This window comes from Dipodomys merriami, unplaced genomic scaffold (genome assembly GCF_024711535.1).
Source record: "Dipodomys merriami isolate MVZ:Mamm:240054 unplaced genomic scaffold, mDipMer1.0.p SCAF_6, whole genome shotgun sequence".
NCBI lineage: Eukaryota > Metazoa > Chordata > Mammalia > Rodentia > Heteromyidae > Dipodomys > Dipodomys merriami.
This window is the reverse complement of record NW_027206179.1, coordinates 10,589,281-10,609,952: the sequence shown is the minus strand read 5'-3', so window position 1 is coordinate 10,609,952 and position 20,672 is coordinate 10,589,281. Positions and strand designations below refer to the sequence as shown.

General features: G+C 59.2%; 1 protein-coding gene across 2 annotated transcripts; it reads left to right on the top strand.

The window, feature by feature from the left end:
* Nucleotides 1-4,442: 4,442 nt before the first annotated feature.
* On the top strand, nt 4,443-19,457 carry Ncln (nicalin). Of its 2 annotated transcripts, none has more exons than XM_070002484.1 (15): nt 4,443-4,751; nt 7,491-7,681; nt 7,856-8,000; nt 9,539-9,633; nt 11,571-11,651; nt 12,981-13,084; nt 14,749-14,837; nt 14,920-15,059; nt 15,187-15,365; nt 16,948-17,035; nt 17,398-17,436; nt 17,530-17,690; nt 17,842-17,895; nt 17,996-18,074; nt 18,187-19,457. In XM_070002484.1, the coding sequence occupies exons 1-15, from the start codon at nt 4,568-4,570 to the stop codon at nt 18,244-18,246; spliced, it is 1,689 nt and encodes a 562-aa protein (XP_069858585.1). In that variant the 5' UTR covers nt 4,443-4,567; the 3' UTR covers nt 18,247-19,457. The 2 variants fall into 2 exon arrangements, with proteins under 2 accessions (XP_069858585.1, XP_069858584.1); XM_070002483.1 differs by having other exon boundaries at nt 4,444-4,751; nt 17,527-17,690.
* Nucleotides 19,458-20,672: the final 1,215 nt, after the last annotated feature.

The following is a 20,672-nucleotide window of genomic DNA, read 5'->3' as shown; positions in this document are numbered from 1 at the left end:
ACTCAGGGCCTCATGTTCACTTGGCTGGCTGGCTTGACACTGTACTGCTTCAGTCACAACTGCTCTTTTTGCTTGTTAACTGGAGATGGAGACTCTCAAACTTTGCTCTCTGGGGTTGGCTTTGAGATACGATCCTCCAGATCTCAGCCTCCTGAGTAGCTAGGCTTACAGGCATGAGCCACTTAGTGCATGTCCAAACTCCTCTGTAAATAACATCTGCCATTGAATTAAAGCTCATCCTTCTCAGGACACCATTCTAATAAACCCATCCACAGGGACCCTTCTTTCCAGATGACATCCTGTTCTGAGGTCCTGGGAGTCCCAGTTTGAATGTACAGATTTGGGAGGGGAGGGGGCACAATTTAATCCAGAACAAATAGTTGGGGGCTACTTTCTCCTGTCAATCACAGGCAAAAGGGTTTTATTCTTTATTTTTATTGGTCATAAGGCTTGAACTTGGGTCTCAGCACTGTCTCTGAGTTCCTTTGCTCAAGGCTAGCACTGTACCATGTTGAACCACAGTGCTACTTCTGGTTTTCTGGTGGTTTATTGGAGATAAGAGTCTCACAGAGGGGCTGGGAAGGTGGCTCAGTGGTAGAGTGCTTGCCTTGCATGCCTGAGGCCCTGGATTTGATTCCTCAGCACCACATAAGCAAAAAGAAAAAAGCTGGAAGTGGTGCTGTGGCTCAAGTGGTAGAGTGCTAGCCTTGAGCTGAAGAGCTGAGGGACAGCGCCCAGGCCCAGAGTTCAGGCCCTATGACTGGCCAAAACAACAAAAACAAAACAAAACAAGAGTCTCTCGGACTTTCCTGCCTGAGCTGGCTTTGAACAGTGATCAGATCTCAGCCTCCTGAGGCCTTTTTTCTTTTTGTGCCAGTCCTAGGGCTTGAATTCAGGGCCTGGCTGCTGTCACTTAGCTTTTTGTCTCAAGGCTAGTGTTCTAGAACTCGAGCCACAGCTATTAATTGGAGATAAAGTTGATTAATTGGAGATAAAGGTGTCATAGACTTTCTTGCCCAGGCCGGATTTGAACCATCATCCTCAGATCTCAGCCTCCTGAGTGGCTGGGATTACAGGCGTGAGCTGCCTGTCCCAGGCTGCACGCCTCCTTTTGTTCTCCTCTTTCATCCTACCTCTCTTGTAGGCCCCAAAACTCGTGACATGGCTGAGTAGGGCAATCAGTGCGGATGCCTCCTTCTGTGTCTGTCACCCACCAGTGCCCCAGCTCTGCCATGCAGCACAGCCTCAGTTTCTTCTGGAAGGTGAGAATTGAGGTAACACTGCATGCTGCTGAGGTGTGATCACGTCACCTCCGCACCACCTTGTGTATGTTGTCAAGTGACAGTGGCAAAGCCTGTGTGTCACTCAGTGCCAGGTATTGTTCTAAGAGCTGTATTAAACCTGCAAAGAGGTGCAGGAGGCAGGTCCACGATAAGTTCCTTTAGACAGATAAAGAACTGGAGGCCCAGAGAGGTTAGGGTACTTTCCTAAGATCACATAGCAAGGATTCACACTCCATCCGTCCACCCACCCCATTCATCCATCCATCCTTCCATCCATCCATCCATTCCTCCAACCATCCATCTACCCATCCATCCATCCATTCTTCCAACCATCCATCCATCCATTCCTCCAACCATCCATCTACCCATCCATCCATCCATCTTCCTTCCATCCATCCATCCATCCATCCATTCTTCCAACCATCCATCTACCCATCCATCCATCCATTCTTCCAACCATCCATCTACCCATCGACCCATCCATCCATCCATCCTTCCTTCCTTCCATCCATTCCATCCATCCATCCGTCCATTCTTCCAACCATCTATCTATCCATCCATCCTTCCTTCCTTCCATCCATCCATCCATCCATCCATTCCTCCAACCATCCATCTACCCATCCATCCTTCCTTCCTTCCATCCATCCATCCATCCATTCCTCCAACCATCCATCTACCCATCCATCCATCCATCTTCCTTCCATCCATCCATCCATCCATTCTTCCAACCATCCATCTACCCTTCCTTCCTTCCTTCCATCTTTATCCATCCATTCCTCCAACCATCCATCTACCCATCCACCCATTTATCCATCCTTCCTTCCATCCATCCATTCTTCCAACCATCCATCTATCCATCCATCCTTCCTTCCTTCCATCCATCCATCCTTTCTTCCATCCATCCATCCATTCCTCCAACCATCCATCTACCCATCCACCCATCCATCCATCCATTCTTCTAACCATCCATCTACCCATCCATCCTTCTTTCCTTCCTTCCTTCCATTCCTCCATCCATCCATCCATCCATCCTTCCTTCCTTCTTTCCTTCCATCCATCCATTCCTCCAAACCATCCATCTATCCCCCCCCCATCCATCCATCCATCCATCCATTCATCCACTGTGTTGGGCTCTTTTCTGGCACAAGACTTAAAGCCATAAGCAGCACAGACCCAGTCCATGCCCTCCAAAAGTCACACATGGGGACGATGAGATATTGCAAAACTTTCATGAAGAAATGTCAAGGTTAGTCCCAACTACTCAGGAGGTGGGGATGGGGAAATGGAGACTGGGTTATCAGCTTGTACCAATTCTCTGATCTTGAACTTGGGGGTTCAAGCCATCCTAGTGTATCACTTTCCAAGTAGTTGAGACTACAGGTGTGCACCACTGCCCCTGCCCCCAGGGTTTCTAGTGGAGGAAAGCCAAGCTGGAACTGGAAAGTGACTTGTCCAGGGGAATGTATCTGGGAAGGGGAAAAGCCAGGCCTTCTAAGCCCTGTTTTGCTCTTAATTAGCACATCAAACATCCTGGAGCTGAGGACCTAGATGTTTAACTTCTGTACTCTCTTAAGTCCCCAAATGACAGGTGTGAGTTCTGATGTAATGTTCATTCACATTTTTAGTGCCCTGGTCCTGAGACACTGAGTTCTTACATAAATATGAGATACACCAAAATTAAATCTGAACTTCCATCAAAGTAATTCGTTTTATTTTATTATTATTTTTTTGTCGGTTGTGGGGCCTGAACTCTGGGTCTGGGCACTGTCCCTCAGCTCTTCAGCTCAAGGCTAGCACTCTACCATTTGACCCACAGCACCACTTCCAGCTTTTTCTGTGGTGCCAAGGAATTGAACCCATGGCCTCATGCATGCAAGGCAAGCACTCTACCAGTGAGCTACCTTCCCAGCCCTATTTTATTTTTAAATAATTTTTATTGTGATTAAGTGATTACATAAATTTCACAGTATTGTGGGATAGTGATACTTAAAGTCACAAACACATTCTAACCTTCATGGGGCAAATTGTCATTTTCATGGTCTATAATGTTTGTGAATTCTATGAGCTTTGACAATACAACTATTTCTTCCACATTGGATGATATGTACATTTCTTTCCTTTTGTTTAGTGTAAGCTGTTCCCTCTTTTCCTCTCATTCCCCCTCTCCCATACTGCCCTTGAGTTGTTTTGTTCATTTTCATCAATGTCCAGTGCAGCTGATGGGAAAGCAATTAATTTTAAACTGCCACATTTTAGTGTAACTATGCCTCAAATATGAATAAAGATAAATATAAACAAGTACACCATCAAGCCCTGTGGAAACTCCAGATTGCAGAGCACAAATCTAACCAATGCAACATCAGGACAAGCAACCTTCAATCCTAATTTTTTTATTTTTTGCCAATTGTGGGGCTTGAACTCAAGGCCTGGGCACTGTCCCTGAGCTTCTTTTGCTCTAGGATAACACTTTACTATTTGAGCCACAGCTTTTTTCGTTTATACAGTACATGCTAGGCAAGCACTCTACCACTAAGCCACATTCCCAGCCCCTTTAATCCTGATTTTTAAGATTTTTTTTTCATTCATTCACCATCCCCCCTCCCCGCCCCAAATTATGCAGCCTACTCAAAGTGTCAGGACTTGTGCTCACGGCTTTAGAGACATGTGAATATATGATGAGCCCATGAACTAGGAATTCATGGAGTTTAATGTCTGTCTTCCTTAGGAATTTTAATTTTCTCAGCGACTACAGGACTACAGTTACCATAACCCACTGCACCTTGTGCAATGGGACTACAATTCCCAGCAGAACTAGCGCGCGAGTTGGGCTACTTCCCCCCAGGTCGCAAGGTCACGTCCTGTCTCCGCTTCTTGCCCCTCCTCCCCTCCCGCACCCACCACGCCAAAGACAAAGCTTAAAGAAATTCTACCTAAAAACAGTTATTTTAAACGGTTTATAGCTTCCGACTTGGAATTGGTGTGGAATTGCAGCGGTACCAAGCAGTTTCCCATGGCTTCCTGGGCGGACTCTGAGAGTATGCCTACAACTCCCAGGAGGCTCCGCGCCCGCAGGACTACAACTCCCAAGAGGCAGTGCAAGTCTTCAGAGTTGTCCGCGGCGATGCCCGCAGGACCCTGGGCCGGTGCGGGGCTGCCCGGCGCGGCGCCCGAAGGACCCCGGTGGCTACCCATGCCGAGGTGAGTCCGCGGTTGTGGCCGCCACCGTTCCCGTCCTCGTCTCGTCGCCGCCGCCGCCGCCCCGTGCGGCCCCGCCGCCGGCCAGGATGTTGGAGGAAGCGGGCGAGGTGCTGGAGAACATGCTGAAGGCGTCGTGCCTCCCGCTGGGCTTCATCGTCTTCCTGCCCGCGGTGCTGCTGCTCGTGGCGCCGCCTCTGCCGGCCGCCGACGCCGCGCACGAGTTCACGGTGTACCGCATGCAGCAGTACGACCTGCAGGGCCAGCCCTACGGTGCGTGCGTGCGTGCGCCCCGCCGGGCCCGGGACCCCCGCCCCGCCCGCGGAGCCCCCTCGCCCAGCCCGGCGCCTGCGCCCCAGGCCCGGCCTCCGGGCAACTCCACCCCCCCCCACCGTGTGACCCCAGGGTGATCCTTAGGGTCCCCGGCCACCTGTCATCCTCATGGGGCCTGACCCTGATTCTATTTCATCTTCTGGAACCTTCCCCGGGTGTCTGCCTGCAGCCTGAGAGCCAAGGCCTGACCCCCGGGGGAAGGGTCCCCTGCGCTCAGGCCGGGCCCCGTTCTGAGGGGCGGTGCGGGTGGCACCGTCAGGCCCAGCTGAGCCCCTTGGGTCCGCGCCCCCCCCCAGGCTCCGCCAGGCCCTTTCGGGGGTGCCCCGTCTACGGAGGTGGCGCCTCTTTTGCTCAGAAGTTTGCGTGGTTTCTACTTAGAGCGGTGGTTGTCATGATTGAGGGTGTCCCAGTGTTCAGTGCGGGGAGAGCGACCCCACTGTACATGGCACTGAGGGGCCACATGGGGCTTGAGTGGGACCGGAGGGCAGAGGCTCCTGTGTCTTCCCTGCCTCACCCCAGCCGTGCTGGCTGTGGCACAGTCTCTGGCCTTGGTCACCCCTGCCTGAGCCCAGTCAGCCCTCCCCTCCACTCAGCTGTCCCCCTCCCCTCCCCACCCGGTGTTTATTGCTCCCGTTCAGGAGTCCTCAGGAGACTGAGGTGGGGAGGGAGTAGAAGCTGGGCAGAGGGGAGGCATCGGCCCAGCCCTGCCCTTCCTGCCACCCGGGAAAGTCAAAGGTCCCACCCTCCCCCACACGCTCCCCGTCCTGTGCCAGGGTGGAGCGTGGCCTCTTTCATCCTGGGCCCCTGTGCATAAGTTACTCCCCAACCTCAAGCAGCACCCCAGCCGCAACCCACGGTGCTTTCTGGCTCCTTACCCAACTTCCTCTGGCCGCTGAGGAGAAACTGGGCCATCTGTGGCTCTAGGAGGTTGGGGTGTGTGTGACCCGGCCCAGGTTATCAGCCAGGTGCCCCCGCCCCCCCACTTCATGCGTGGCCTCGCCCCTGTGAGGTGGGCAAATGGCTCTTGTGAACTGCACCGAGCTCCTTAATCAGATGTAGGCTAATTGCAGCCAGCAGGTCTGCTCTGGCCCCCCACCTGTGATTGTAAATAAAGTTTTATTGGCACCTCACGGGATATGGCCATTGTTATACTGATGGCTGCACATGTGACCCTCCAGTTCTTGATAGAGAAAACTTACAGGGACCTCCCCTTCCCCCCCTCCCATTCAGGTCTAGTCCTGCTGTGGGGGCTGCCAGTGTCTGTCAGATGCGCCATGTGAGAGGATGTCCACCCTGGCTGTGGGCGTCTGTCCCACCCTGAGGCCCTCTGAAGGTCAGCCCCTCCGAAGGGGACTAGGACTGGCCCTCAGGCAGAGGCTGGTTATCCCCGCAGGGTGTCCTTGTAAGGGGCTGGCACTGCCTGTGGCCCCCTTCTGCAGGTGCCCTGCCCTCATGGGCTGCTGAGTCACACAGTGGCCAGCGGGGTCTGGGAGGGGAGCAGAGGGGCCCCGGTCTCCTGGTTGGCTCCTGACCACCTCTTCCCATTGCAGGGGAGGGGCGCTATCCCTTCTGGGTTCTGGGTCCCCACGGCTGAGGGCCCTGCCGCTGCGGCCAGACCCTCCCTTGGCTCCGGTCTCCCAGCCTGTTCCTGGAGAGCAGGGACGGGACGTAGTAATCTGGCCCAGAGCCCCAGCTCCACGTGCTCAGCCCGAAGCCTCCCAGCTCCTTCCTGGTCACCCTGTGGTCACCTCCCACAGCCCCCACCTCCAGGCTGAGTCGCTAGAGAACACCCTCATTCCTGCTTCCCCAAAGACTACAAATTGGAGACCAGAGCCGCATCTGAGCCTTGCCTCCATCACCTGGCTCTGTGTGGCCCTGGGCAGCATTTGCACCTTCGCTGTGTGTGTGTGTGTGTGTGTGTGTGTGTGTGTGTGTGTGTGTGTGTAGGCAGCATTTGCACCTTCGCTGTGTGTGTGTGTGTGTGCATGCATGTGTGCGCGCGCTGGGTCTGGGGCTTGAACTCAAGCCCTGAATACTGTCCCCAAGCTTTTGTGCTCAAGGCTAGCGCTCTACTTGAGTCACAAATACACTTGGGGCTTTTTTGGTGTTTAGAAATTAGAGTCTCACGGACTTTCCTGCCCAGACTGGCTTTGAACCGTGATCCTCAGCTTTCAGCCTTCTGAGTGGTTAGGGTGACAGGCCTGAGCCACCGGCGCGGGCTAGAGAGCATTTCTTTGTCCCCTGTGTGCCACCAGGGCTGTGACATTTGGCTAAGTTCAGGGGCCTGATGGGCATTCTGTGCTACCCTGGGGTCCCACCTGTGGGCAGAGCTGCTAAGCCACCTCCCCCGGCCCCCTGGGTGCAGGGCACGACCCGCCCCCATCCCGCGTGGGTTTAGCTGCTTCCTCAGCCCCTGTTGTATGCTGAGCCCTCCCCCCCAAGCGACAAGTCCCCACTCAGCGACACTGGGACTTGGGGAGAGCAGCCTGTGTGTGTGTGTGTGTGTGTGTGTGTGTGTGTGTGTGTGTGTGTGTGTGTGTGTGTGTGTGTGTGTGTGTGTGTGTGTGTGTGTGTGTGTGTGTGTGTGTCCAGGGCCACGTGTGTGTCCAGGGCCGTGTGTGTGTGTGTGTGTGTGTGTGCGTGTGTGTGTGTGTGACCCTCCCCATCCGTGTCCTGCAGGCACCCGGAACGCGGTGCTGAACACCGAGGCGCGCACGGTGGACGCGGATGTGCTGAGCCGCCGCTGCGTGCTCATGCGGCTGGTGGACTTCTCCTACGAGCAGTACCAGAAGGCCCTGCGGCAGTCAGCGGGCGCCGTGGTCATCATCCTGCCCCGCGCCATGGCCGCCGTGCCCCAGGACGTCGTCCGGGTGAGCCCCACCGTGCCCCCGTCCCCCGCGCCTGCAGTGCCACGTGGGACCCAGGATGCCCCTGGGAACGGCGTGGCACCGTGTGGCTGGGCGTCCCCTGCTGTCCGCGAGCAGGACCTGCTGGGCCCCTGCGAGGGTCCCCATCCCCCGTCCTGAACGCCATCTTCCCCGCAGCAATTCATGGAGATCGAGCCCGAGATGCTGGCCATGGAGACCATCGTGCCCGTGTACTTCGCCGTGGAGGACGAGGCCCTGCTGTCCATCTACGAGCAGACGCAGGCGGCCTCTGCCTCCCAGGGCTCCGCCTCTGCCGCGGAAGGTGTGTGTGGGGGGAGGGGGGCGTGGGGGACCCTGCTTCCGCGTGGGCTGCCGGGAGCATGGCACCCACTGTCCCTTCGGCTGGCCTTCAGGCCTTGCTCAGGGGATTGGAGGCGTCTTGCAGGGGGGAGTGTCAGCCCCGGGGTTTGGGGGAGCGTGGGGTGTCGGCTGCTATGAGAAAAGAATCAGCCAGTGATGAGAGCTGGCCAGGTCTGCGAGACCCGCTCCACCCCCAGTACCACACACAGAGCCAGGGAGGAAGGAGGGGAGCCACTGACCCCCCAGGGACGCCTGCCCTGCTGGCGCACCGCTGGCCAGACTGGCTAGATCCGGCAGCTGCTGGCTCTGTTTTGTAAAGCTTTATCAGCACACAGGCCGCACTCACTTTACTGTCACTCAGGCTGACAGCTGTGAAAGCGCTCACTAACCATCCAGCCCGGGGTGCGCGCGCCCACCCCAGTCTCCATGCGGCTGTGGACCACCACCGCCTCCACCCCAGGCGGGACAGAGCTGCGGGCTATCAAAAGTGCAGTCCCAGCTACTCAGAAGGCTGAGATGTGAGGATCACAGTTTGAAGCCAGCAGAGGCAGGAAAGTCCATGAGATCCTTGTCTCCATTTAACCAGTAAAAGGCTAGAAATGGAGCTTTGGCTCAAGTAGTAGAGCTCTAGTCTTGAGCACAAAAGCTCAGGGACAGGGCCTAGGCCCTGAGTTCAAGCCCTGCGATACACAGACAGACCAGACACAGACACACACACACATACGAATGTGATGATGAGACCCAGGTACCAGTGGCTCATGCCTGAATTCCTACTATTCAAGAGGCTGAGGTCTGAGGGTCACAGTTCAAAGCTAGTGCAGGCAGATCTAGGCTCTGATCTTTAACCAGCAAAAAGCTGGAAGTGGAGGCATGGTTCAAGTGGTAGAGTGCCCAGGAATTCAAGCCCCACCACACACATACACACACAAAGATGGGGCAGTAGAATTTTGGTGGCAAGGGGAAATACTGGTTTCACAGTGGTTTGTGGATAAGGGCAGGATATGAAAGTGAACCTACTGATCATAACCCAGAAACTTGTGTTTGGAAATATGCAGAAACATGACAGGAAGTTCTGGGAGCCCAGATCTCCAAGCTCACTCCGTGGTCGTGTGCAGTGCTAGGGGTGAACCTGGGGCATGCACGGCCCAGGCAGGGACACCCCCCCCCCCCCCCCCCGCGGAGCCACAGCCCAGCCCGGCCTTCCCCATTGATTGGCCAATTGATTGAGCGTGGCTTGTGCTCCACAGCACAGAGGTGCTCAGGGTGGTCCCCCGGATTCAAGGGAGGGCCATCCAGTACCCGGAACAAAGGAGCCCAGGGAGGGGTTCAGATGCAGGTCCTCTGGGGCTGCACACACAGGCCACCTTCTGCCCTGCCCCAGGTCAGGCCTGTGAGGTTCCAAGTTTGGGGTGTGGGGTGCTGAGGCCGGCCTCGGTCTCGGACCCCTGGTGGCTGAGGGACAGCTGCTGGGCCCGGGTGACCTGCCCCTCCCGCCCTCAGTGCTGCTGCATACGGCCACTGCCAATGGCTTCCAGATGGTCACCAGCGGGGTACAGAGCAAGGCTGTCAGTGACTGGCTGATCACCAGCGTGGAGGTGAGTGCGCGGCCCCCGGGCCCCCAGGCTCCTCAAGCCCAGCCCCTGCCCAGCAGGGACACCCACCTTCTGGAACCCCCCTGGCTGCCTGGTGTGGTGGAGGTGGGCCTCTGCCAGTCCCCACCTGCCTCCATTCTGTTACCACACCCCACCACCTTCATGGCCCTCCCAGGAAGCATTGCTTAGGCCCCTGCTGTATGCAGATTGACACGGGGGCTTGGGCCTGGCCAGGTCCAGCAGAGAGGCAGGCCCAGCGGGGGAGCCTGCCGCGTAGACAGGTGGACAGGACACAAAGATGGCCAAGTTCTGCCCAGACCCCTGAGTCTGGACCCAGCTAAGCCACCCCCAGGTTTGGAGGCTTTGTATCAGTGCAGCCACCCTGCCATGGGCTTCTAGAAGTTTCTGTTCATTGGAGTCGGGCAGTGGGATGCTGGGGCCTGTGCCCCATGTGTCACCGCTCTCTTGACTTTCCTGGCGCCAGCTGGCACAGGCTTGGCTGTGTTCTGGGCGGAGGCTATGGCCCATGGGGTCAGGGGACCCCAGTTCCCCAATTCCACACTCCCCCACATTCCTCCCACCACTGTGTCCCTCTGCAGCAGCCACTGGAGAGCCTCAGTGTGGGCCAGGGGTGGCCCTGTGCCCTCTCGGTGTGGAGCTCCTCCCAGCCCCAGCTGGGGGCTGGAGCCGGAGTACAGGGAGAACGGGGCTGGCGCGTGCGGGTGGCGTGGCTGTGCCTGCCCTGGCCACGCCTGCGTCCTCTGCCACGGCGGGTCTGCGCCCAGCGGGGCCTCGGGCTTGTGGTCTTCGGATAGTGCTGTTCCCACCCTGAGCGCAGTATTCCACTTGCCTTTGTTTCCGGCCTTGAACTGAGGTGCTGGGCGCTGTCCCTGAGCTCTTTCACCAAAGGCTAGCACTCTACCACTTTGAGCCACAGCTCCACTTCCAGTTTTCTGTGATTAATTGGAGGTAGGAGTCACACACTTCACTGGCTGGGCTGGCTTGGAGCCATGATCCTCAAATCTCAGCCTCCTGAGTAGGATTACAGGCGTGAGCCACTGGCACCCAGCTTGTTTATTTTTTATTTTGTCGGTTGTGCCCAGACCTGGGCACTGTCCCTCAGCTCTTCAGCTCAAGGTGACCCCTCTACCACTTGAGCCACAGTGCCACTTCTGGGTTTTTTTCTTTTTATGTGGTGCTGAGGAATCAAACCCAGGGCCTCATGCATGCAAGGCAAGCGCTCTACCACTGAGTCACCTTCCCAGCCCTCCCCCCCCACCAGCTTGTTTTTTTTTTTTTTTTTTTTTTGGTGTCTGGTCGTGGCGCCTGAACTCTGGGCCTGGGCGCTGTCCCTCAGCTCTTCAGCTCAAGGCTAGGGCTCTACCACTTGAGCCACAGCGCCACTTCCGGCTTTTTTCTTTTTGCTTATGTGGTGCTGAGGAATCAAACCCAGGGCCTCAGGCATGCAAGGCAAGCGCTCTGCCACTGAGCCACCATCCCAGCCCCCCAGCTTGTTTTTTAATAAAGTCTTTTTTTTTTTCTTAAATATTTACTCTTTCGATTTTGGAAAAACAAGATTCAAGAAGGAATGAGTTCTAAATTTTCTGTACAACTTGAGCAACCATCCAACATTAATTGTAATTAGGAGAAGAATACAACAGCTTTGATTTTTGCTCTTACACATCAGCGATTTGAAGTTCATTCAAATAGTATTTGACTTTCCCAGTTTTAATAAAGTTTCATTGACACACAGCCACAGCCATCACTCATGTCATCCGTGGTGGCTCTCCCGAGTACTCTGCAGAGATCCACGTGGTCCCCACAACTGGAAGTCCATTTTCTCTGTAAGGAAGTTGTCCTCCTGCCCAGCCCTGCTGCCCAGGGATGGCCAGGGGTGTGGAGGACACTCGGACCCCCGCAATCTAGCCTGTCTCTCACAGGGGCGGCTGACGGGGCTGGGCGGAGAGGACCTCCCCACCATTGTCATCGTGGCTCACTACGACGCCTTCGGTGTGGCCCCCGTAAGTACGGCTCCCTGTAGGGTCTGGTGGAAGCAGAGTTGTTGCCCCACGGGGCACTGTGCTGCCCGCAGTGGGCCAGTGCACACCGTGGAAAGGCCGAGCCCTGTGCTGAGAACGCCCGCCGGGCCGGGCCGGGCCGGGCAGGGGAGCAGGGGTCTCAGCCATGGAGCTGCCCTAGTCCCGCTCTTCCACCCAGGACGCCTTTGTATGATTTGGCCATGACTGTACCTGGGCCATCCTTTTTGTTTGTTTTCTTTTTTGGTCAGTCACGGGGATTGGATTCAGGGCCTGGGCACGGTCCCTGAGCTTCGGCACTCAAGGCTGTATGTACTCTACCACTACGCACCACAGCACCACCTCTGGTTTTCTGGTGGTTCAGTGAAGATAAAGAATATGGTAGACTTTCTTCCCTGGACTGGCTTTGAACCTCAATCCTCAGATATCAGTCTCCTGAGTAGCTAGGATTACAGGTGTGAGCCACCAGTGCCCAGTTGCTCCATCTTTAAAGTAACACAACTCACCCTTTTTTTTGGGGGGGGGACGGGTTGGTTGTGGGGCTTTAACTCTGGGCCTGGGCGCTGTCCTTCAGCTCAAGGCGACCCCTCTACCACCTGAGCCACAGCGCCACTTCTGGTTTGCTGGTTGCTTATTGGAGATAAGAGTCTCATGGACTTTCCTGCCTGGGCTGGCTTAGAACTGTGATCCTCAGGTCTCAGCCTCCTGAGTAGCTAGGATGACAGGCGTGAGCCACTGGAGCCTGGCTCACAACTCACCCTTTAAGGTCTGTCATCCGGTAGTTTCTTTTTCTTTCTTTTTGCTTTTCTGTTTTTTTTGACCCTACTGAGGTTTGATCTCAGCATCTTGGACTCACGAGGCAGGTGCTCTACAGCTGAGCCACACCTCCAGTCCTGCTTTGCACTGGTTATTTTTGAGCCTGGTCATATGCCTGGACTGAGATGCACCTATTTTATGTTTGAAACGGTGTTGACTGAGGTGAGAGCTTGTGATGAGCTTTCTGCCTGTGCTGGTTTTGAATTGTGGTCCTCCTGATCCCTGCCTCCTGCGTGGCTGGGATTACAGGCGTGAGCCATGACACCACCTCCTTCCTGTCCCTGCAAGCACTTCTCCCACTCTTGGTGATAGTATTTAGGACCCCCCCCCCAGGACAGGTCTTGAACACCGGTGCTCGGCCCCCAGATGTGAGGTGCAGTGAGCTCCGTGTGCACGGAGGTGGGAGGGAGCTGGCCCTGCACTGCACGAGGACCCGAGACGGGGTTGGTGAAGAACAGGAGCCTGGCACCGCCGGCTTCCCCTCTGCCTGTCTTCCAGTGGCTGTCGCTCGGCGCAGACTCGAATGGGAGCGGCATCTCTGTGCTGCTGGAGCTGGCCCGCCTCTTCTCCCGCCTGTACACCTACAAGCGCACGCACGCAGCGTGAGTGCCGGCTGGCTGGGGCTGTGGGGGTGGCCCCGCCCTGGCCATGGGGTGCCTTGCTGCCCGACCACCTGGCCCAGGAGGCTGGCGGTGCCTGTGAGCAACCGAACTGTCTGAAGGTGGATGGATACAGGGTTCCCCTGGGCACAGTGGGCATGCGCCGGATGTTCTTTGGGAGCATCCGGCCAGGGTTGCCATCCGTGGTGTATACTGCGGAGCCCAGCGTGTGTGCACACGTGTACACACGCGCGCCTATGCGTGGGCTTGAACTCGGGGCTTGGGTGCTGTTCTTGAGTGTTTCTCTCAAGGCTAGTGTTACTTGAGCCACAGCTACACTTTCTGGCTTCTTGGTGGTTAATTGGAGATGAGAGTCTCACAGATATTCCTGCCTGGGCTGCTTTGAACTGTGATCTGAGGATCCTGAGGAGATCCTCATGAGTAGCCAGAATTACAGGAGTGAGCCACCCGTGCCCAGGTGGCTTTTTTCCTTATTGTTTGTTTTTTTGTTTATTTTGTTGGTCGTGTGGGGCTTGAACTCTGGGCCTGAGCCCTATCCCTCAGCTTTTCAGGCAAGTGCTCTACCACTTGAGCCACAGCATCACTTCGGTTTTCTGAGTGGTTTATTGGAGATGAGATTCTCACAGAGTTTCCTGCCTGGGCTGGCTTTGAACCGCAGTCCTCAGATCTCAGCCTCCTGAGTAGCTAGGATGAAAAGCGTGAGCCACCAGCACCAGGCTCCCCTGTTTATTTTCGATTTAGGGTCTTGCTTCCTATCCAGATTGGCTTGAACTACAATATTTATACTTCCTGCATAGGCGGGATTACAGGCTCATTTCACTGCACCCAGCTTCTTACTGGTTGAGTTGGCATTTTGCACACTTTTTCCCAGGCTGGTGTCAAACAGCTCTCTCCTCCACCTCTCAGGTAGTTAGGATCACAAGTGTGAGCTGCCGCCCCTGTCCAGGTTCACTTTCCACCTGGACGTTTGCCTGTGGCTGGGTGAGGCCAGGAGCCGAGTTCTAATGTCTCGTGTGGGCTTGGGTGACACCGATGCTGGCGTGGGCGCCACCTGCTGCCCGCTAGCTGAGGCCCGTGCAGACGTGTGGCCACATCCCTTCAGTCTCTGCCCCCGGACATCCTGAGGTCTGTCCTGAGGTTCCTCTGCTGGGGACACCAGCCGCTGCCTTAGCCCCCAGTGTGGCTGGTGACCCCAGCAGCCTTCCAGCTCCCCAGGGATCATGCCTGTCACCCCCGCAGGGAGCCGGGGGCAGGGGTGACGGGCGCGAGGGCCCAGGGCCGAGCCTCAGCACCTGCCACCGTCCCTGGGACCTCACCTGGGCCTTGAGAGTGAGCTGTGTGGCCCTGGTAGGTGATCAGGGACCAGAGACGGGGCCCAGGCCCCCCTCACCTCACCACACACCCACCTCTCCGGGGCTCGGAGCTTCTTAAGCTTTGCCATCTGGGGACACCGGTGGCTGTCAGGACTGGTGTGGTGTGGGTGGGGGCCATGGGTGCTATTGTGCAGGATCAGGACACCCCTTGGAGAACCAGTCAGCCCAGGAACTAGTCATAGATCATTCTGTGGTTTGGGAGACACTTCTGAGTTTGCTGTGACTGCCTACCCCCCACCTACATCCCCCCAGCTGACACCCCGCTCCCCCCAGGTACAACCTGCTGTTTTTTGCCTCTGGAGGGGGCAAGTTCAACTACCAGGGCACCAAGCGCTGGCTGGAGGACAACCTGGACCACACAGGTGAGTGCCTTGGGCTGGGCCTCCCCCCTCGCCCCCCCCTCCCCCGCCCGCTGTCCCCCCCTGAGCCCCTGCCGCTCCGCAGACTCCAGCCTGCTGCAGGACAACGTGGCCTTCGTCCTGTGCCTGGACACGGTGGGCCAGGGCAGCCGGCTGCACCTCCACGTGTCAAAGCCGCCACGCGAGGGGACCCTGCAGCACGCCTTCCTGCGGGAGCTGGAGACGGTGGGTGTCGGCGCTGCCCATAGGGGAGTCCCGCCCCCCCCAACCCCGCATGGGCACGCTGGCCAGCGGGTCCTGAGCACAGAGATGCCGGGGCCTCAGACCTGGCCCCCGCCCCACCGCCCCGCAGGTGGCCGCCCACCAGTTCCCCGAGGTGCGCTTCTCCATGGTGCACAAGAAGATCAACCTGGCCGACGACGTGCTGGCTTGGGAGCACGAGCGCTTCGCCATCCGCCGCCTGCCGGCCTTCACCCTGTCCCACCTGGACAGCCACCGCGACGGGCAGCGCAGCAGCATCATGGACGTGCGGTGAGCAGAGCCCGGGGGCCGGCTCCTCCCCCCGGACGGACGGACGGATGGACGGACGGACAGACAGCACCCCCCGCTCCACGCAGCACAGCACAGCAGCCCAGCCGCCTCGGGCTCCTCTGCGTGTGTGTGTGTGTGTGTGTGTGTGTGTGTGTGTGTGTGTGTGTGTGTGTGTGTGTGTGTGTGTGTGTGTGTGTGTGTGTGTGTGTGTGTGTGTGTGTGTGTGTGTGTGTGTGTGTGTGTGTGTCTTGAACTCAGGGCCTGAGCACTGTCCCTGAGCTTTTTTCACTCAAAGATAGCACTCTACCACTGGAGCCACAGCGCCACTTCCAGGTTTTTGGTGGTTAATCTGGTGGTTAGTAAGAGTCTCAGGGACTTTCCTGTCAAGGCTGACTTCCAACCCCAATCCTCAGGTCTCAGCCTCCCAGGAGAGGAGCTAGATTACAGGCATGAGCCACTGGCACCCAGCTGGCTTTTTATTGTTCGTGGTGCTTGGTTTTCATCCCAGGGTTTGGTTCCTGCTGGGCAGGTGCAGTCTGCTGAGGAGCTCACTTCCCGCCAGGTGCATGCCTGGACCAGGACCTGCCTATTTTAGGCTTCCTGACAAGCTAGGACAAAAGGTGCATGCCACCTCATACAGCCTCACTTCCTTGAGATGCAATCTTGTTCCTGCCTGGACTGGCACTGAACCATGGTCCTCCTCATTTCAGCCTAGTGAGTAGCTGCATTTATAGGTGTGAGCCTCATGAAGTGGATTTTTAACTCAGTAGGCATTGGAGGAAATCACAGCCAGCCCTGGAACTCTGTCCCCGCCTGGGTTCACCACACTGCCAGCTTGGTATTATGGGGCTCAGATGACCCCAGGCTGACTTCACTGCATTCACTGGCTCAGGGAGCTGAGGCTCACAGTGAGTCCCAGGCCCCCGGCCAGAGCCTCATGACTGTGACAGGTCCTCCAGCCACCCTCCCTCCGTAGCCTGAATTAGGCTCCCCCGAGCTCCCCAGGTGACCTCTTGACATCCTTGGAGTCTAGGCTTGGGAGCTAGGCCTCCACCCGAGTCTCCCACACTGTGTGCCCTGGCCTAATCTAGTACCATTTTCCAGGTCAATAGCAGCGCTGGGAGCAGAGCATAGTTGGGGGGTGGACAGCCCCAACTCTGTCCCTGACACCCCAGCACCAGTCATCCCGAGAGCCCCTGCTGGTGGGCTCTGTGGGCCCCGGGCCTTCAGCAGCCTGGTCTCTTTGCTTAGGTCCTCTCTGGGGTCCTTCCTGCCTCTGCCAGAGTCTGTTCCAGGCATCACCCCGATATTTCTGAGTCCAGTGCCCATAGCTTCTGTATCTCTTCTCGGTGCCCTGGCCCCCTCCAGTGCAACCTTAGTGCATCCATGTAAAGGCCACGTCCAGATAGGGCCCTGCCTGGGCAGTCGGGGCGCGTGTGAGTGTGGGGGTCCGCCGTCTGCCCCTGTGCAGAGGTCTCTGCCCAAGGTCACCTATCCTGGGAGGGCTCCCCCTCCCCGTGGCTGTGCATCGGCCGCGGTGAGGACCCCGATGGCAGGGGTTCCATTTCCCCTTCCCCCGCAGATCCCGCGTGGACTCCAAGACGCTGACCCGCAACACGAGGATCATCGCCGAGGCGCTGACGCGGGTCATCTACAACCTCACCGAGAAGGTGAGGCGGCCCGGCCCGCCGCACATGCTGCGCCCGCTCTGATAGGCCCCCCTCCCTGCAGGCTCCACCCCCTGCCCACCACTGCCAATCACACCCTCCCCCGGGAGGCCCAGCACCGCCTATCCCGCTCGGCCCCGCCCACCCGGCAGGCCCCGCCCCTCGCCTCTGCCCGGCCACGCCAGGCCCCGCCCCTCGCCTCTGCCCGGCCCCGCCCGCCACGCCAGGCCCCGCCCCTCACCAGGCCCCGCCCCTCGCCTCTGCCCGGCCCCGCCTGCCACGCCAGGCCCCGCCCCTCGCCTCTGCCCGGCCCCGCCCGCCACGCCAGGCCCTCGGCGCTTTCAGACCCGCCCCCCTCTCCGCAGGGGACGCCCCCAGATATGCCGGTGTTCACTGAGCAGATGGTAAGGCTGGGGAGGGGAGATGGCCCCGGCGGGGGGGGGGGGGGGTGCAAGGTGGGGCGCCGCCCCGACCCCCTCCGACCCGGGCCGCAGCAGGTGCAGCAGGAGCAGCTGGACTCGGTGATGGACTGGCTGACCAACCAGCCCCGCGCGGCGCAGCTGCTGGACAAGGACGGCCCGTTCCTCAGCACGCTGGAGCACTTCCTGGGCCGCTACCTGAAGGACGTGCGGCAGTACCACGTGAAGGCGGACAAGCGGTGGGCATCCCGCTGCCCCGCGCCCCAGCCGGGCCTCGGAGGCCGCCGGGGCCCCAGCCGGGGCCGGGACGGGAGGGCGGGGCTTGGCGGCTGTGGCTGTGGCTGTGGCCGGGCCGCCCTGGGGCCGCCGCTGAGTGACCCTTTCCCCCAGGGACCCCGAGTTCGTCTTCTATGACCAGCTGAAGCAGGTGATGAACGCATACAGGTGAGTGCTCTCCCCACGGGAGCCCCGGGGCACCGCTGCCCACCAGTCCCCCCCCACCCGGGGCTGGCCCTGACCTCACACCCCGGACCCCACACTCCAGGGTGAAGCCGGCCATCTTTGACCTGCTGCTGGCCGTGTGCATCGGTGCCTACCTGGGCATGGCCTACACGGCAGTCCAGGTGAGTGGGGGGGGGCTCGCCAGGAAGTGGCTGAGGCTGTAAGCTCTGCTCCATGGCCGCAGGGGACCCCCCGGCCTCACGCCACTGCCCCTGGGTGTGTCCCCCCCCCCAGCATTTCCACCTGCTCTACAAGACTGTGCAGCGCATCCTGCTGAAGGCCAAGGCCCAGTGAGCGCGGCCGGCGGCCCACCGCGCCCAGCGCCACACCAGAGCTGTTCCACGCCCTGCTCCAGCAACGGGGGGCGTCGGTCTCTTTCCCTTCCCTTGGGTTTCCTCGGAGGAGAGCCTGGTGGGGGCCCAGGGCCTGGCAGCCCGGATGAGTCCGGTGTGGTAGCTGCCCCCCCCCAGCCCTGCCAGGCCCCCCCCCACACACACAGGTATTTATCTCCTCCCCAAGCCTGTGGGGTGGGGCCAGAGTGACCATCTCTGTGCAGGCTCCTGGCCTGTCTCCTCCTGAACCCCGCGTCTGACAACAGCAGGCTGGGGTTCCCCCTGAGCCAGATTCCCCCCACACACACACTGGCCTCCCCCTGCCTGCGCCCACCCGCTTCCCCCCAGGCTGTCCCCAGTGCTTGTGAGTCTGCCTGCCTGTCCCCCCACAGCCTCAGCTTTCCAAGCCCCATCCCCACAGCTTACCAGATGTCTGTCCCCCACTCTCCCCCCGCACCCGGTGCAAGGGGGGGGGTCACGAGGGGCCCCGGAGCCCCCACCCGGGCGATCGGGCCGAGCCAGCCCCTCCGTGCGCCCCAGGAGTGACGGCCAGGCCGGGGGGAGGGGGACGGGGGGCAGCCGACACCAGGACTGGCTCGGGCCCCCTCCCCGGGACCTGCAGCACCCACTCGGGGCACCCACAGACACTTTGGAAGGGGTTGTGGGGGGGCTCCAGCGCTAAAACTGACCTCAGGGAGACCACGGCGTTCACCGATTCGTTAGCAATATAATCAGTGCAGTGTTGAGGGGACGCGGGGTGAGCCCACCTGCCGTGCCCCCCTCCCGCCCGCCCCAGGGCTGCTCAGACCCCATGAGCCTCCAGGCCCAGCCCTGCATCTGCACAGACACAGACCCCACCCCCACCCCCCACCCCCCCGCTGCCTCCCTGGGGACCCTGAGGATGAGGGGAGGGGTCTCCCCCCCAGCCTCCCGCTGCTCAAGACTGTTGACTGAGGGTCCGGGCCACCCAGCCACCTCGGGGGCACCGTCCCTGCAGCCAGGCCCCCCCACCCCCATCGAGGCCAGCGGCTCCCGTCCTGTGGGAGGATGGGCCGTCCTGCCAGCCACGAGCCCCCCCATCCCTGGGCAGGTGGGGACGGCCGCCCGCCCCGGGCTTGGCTGGTGGGGGGCACAGTCGCCCGTCAGAAAATAAAGCCATATTGAAAGACCTGCCCCAGGCCTCGGTTCCCCCCCCCACTCTTCACACGGCTGGGGTCCTGGGTGGGGGGATCAGGAGTGAAGGGGCCCCCCGTAGAGCCAGGGAGGCTGCCAGGCTGCTCCCCAAAGCCCAGCCCTTCCTGTCTCTCCTCCCCCCCCCCCTGCCCCTGTGGCCTCTGCCCTGGGAACCCCGGACCAGGGTGCTGCAGTCACCCGCTCCCCTCCGTCCGGAAGGTTCTGGGAGCAGGAAACCATCAGGATGGGTGGGCAGGAGGGCAGGGCCCGCGGGTTGTGGACGCCAGCAGCTGCCCCTCCTCCAGGGGGCGGCCCCGTGGGTGCAAAAGCCTTGGGGTTGGGGTTCTGTGCTCCTGATTGTCACCCAGAAATGCAAAGCCGCACTAAGCCTGACTGGCCAAAGTAGCCGCTGTGTGCGGGCCGGCGTCCCCAGCCTGCCTCCTGCTACCGGGCCCGTGGTGAGGGGTTTTCTTCATCGTCGACATAAACGCAGGGTGGGTTTTGGCTGTCTCAGGCTTCCTGGTGCTGGGGCCCCGCCCCTTACAGGGGCTGAGGCTAGCCCTGAGCAGAAGTGCTAGGCTACAACGGAAACATCACAAAGGGAAAACGGACGGGGGGGGGGGGCAGGGCTCATCGGCCTCGCACACCCCCCCAGCCACCAAAGGGGGGTCCCTCTACTGCAGAAGGGGGCGACAGGCCCCAAGTGGGCGAGGACACCTGTAGATAGGACCTGTGCCGTGGATGGCTTGGACGGGGCACAGGGAGTCTCTGGGAAGAGCCCCTGAGGGGAGGACCCGTGAGTGAAATCAAAGCGACAAGGAGGAAGCCATGTGGAAACCACAGGGCTGCGATGGAGAGCAAGGACAGCCCGTGCAAAGGCCCTGGGGCAGGGCTCAGCCTGGGTGGTTGGGAGAAAGAGCTAATGAGGGGAGAAGTGGGGAGAGGGAGACATGTGTGGTTTGCACTGGGGAAGGACGGGAGGGACCGGCTGGCCTTGGCTTCTGGAAAGGTCTCTGGCAGCCTCTGGAAATTACAAAGAAGAAACTGAGTTCAAGCTGCCCATGCCAGGCACTCCTGGCAGCTTGTTGCTGGGCTTCTTGACGTCCCAGGGGAACCCCTTGGGTCCCCCATTAACTCTGGGTGACAAGAAAAATTGTGGATGCATCCACTTTCTCCCAAAGGCACCGTAGCCACTAGCAGGACTGCGAGAAGGTA

What these genes read in the sequence shown, in the direction of transcription:
- Ncln (XM_070002483.1), top strand. Translation starts at nt 4,568, where the DNA reads ATGTTGGAGGAAGCGGGCGAGGTGCTGGAGAACATGCTGAAGGCGTCG. An exon ending in TACAAGCGCACGCACGCAGC is followed by an intron (nt 13,085 to 14,748) that starts GTGAGTGCCGGC and finishes CGCTCCCCCCAG; the next exon opens with GTACAACCTGCTGTTTTTTG. An exon ending in TCCTGCGGGAGCTGGAGACG is followed by an intron (nt 15,060 to 15,186) that starts GTGGGTGTCGGC and finishes ACCGCCCCGCAG; the next exon opens with GTGGCCGCCCACCAGTTCCC.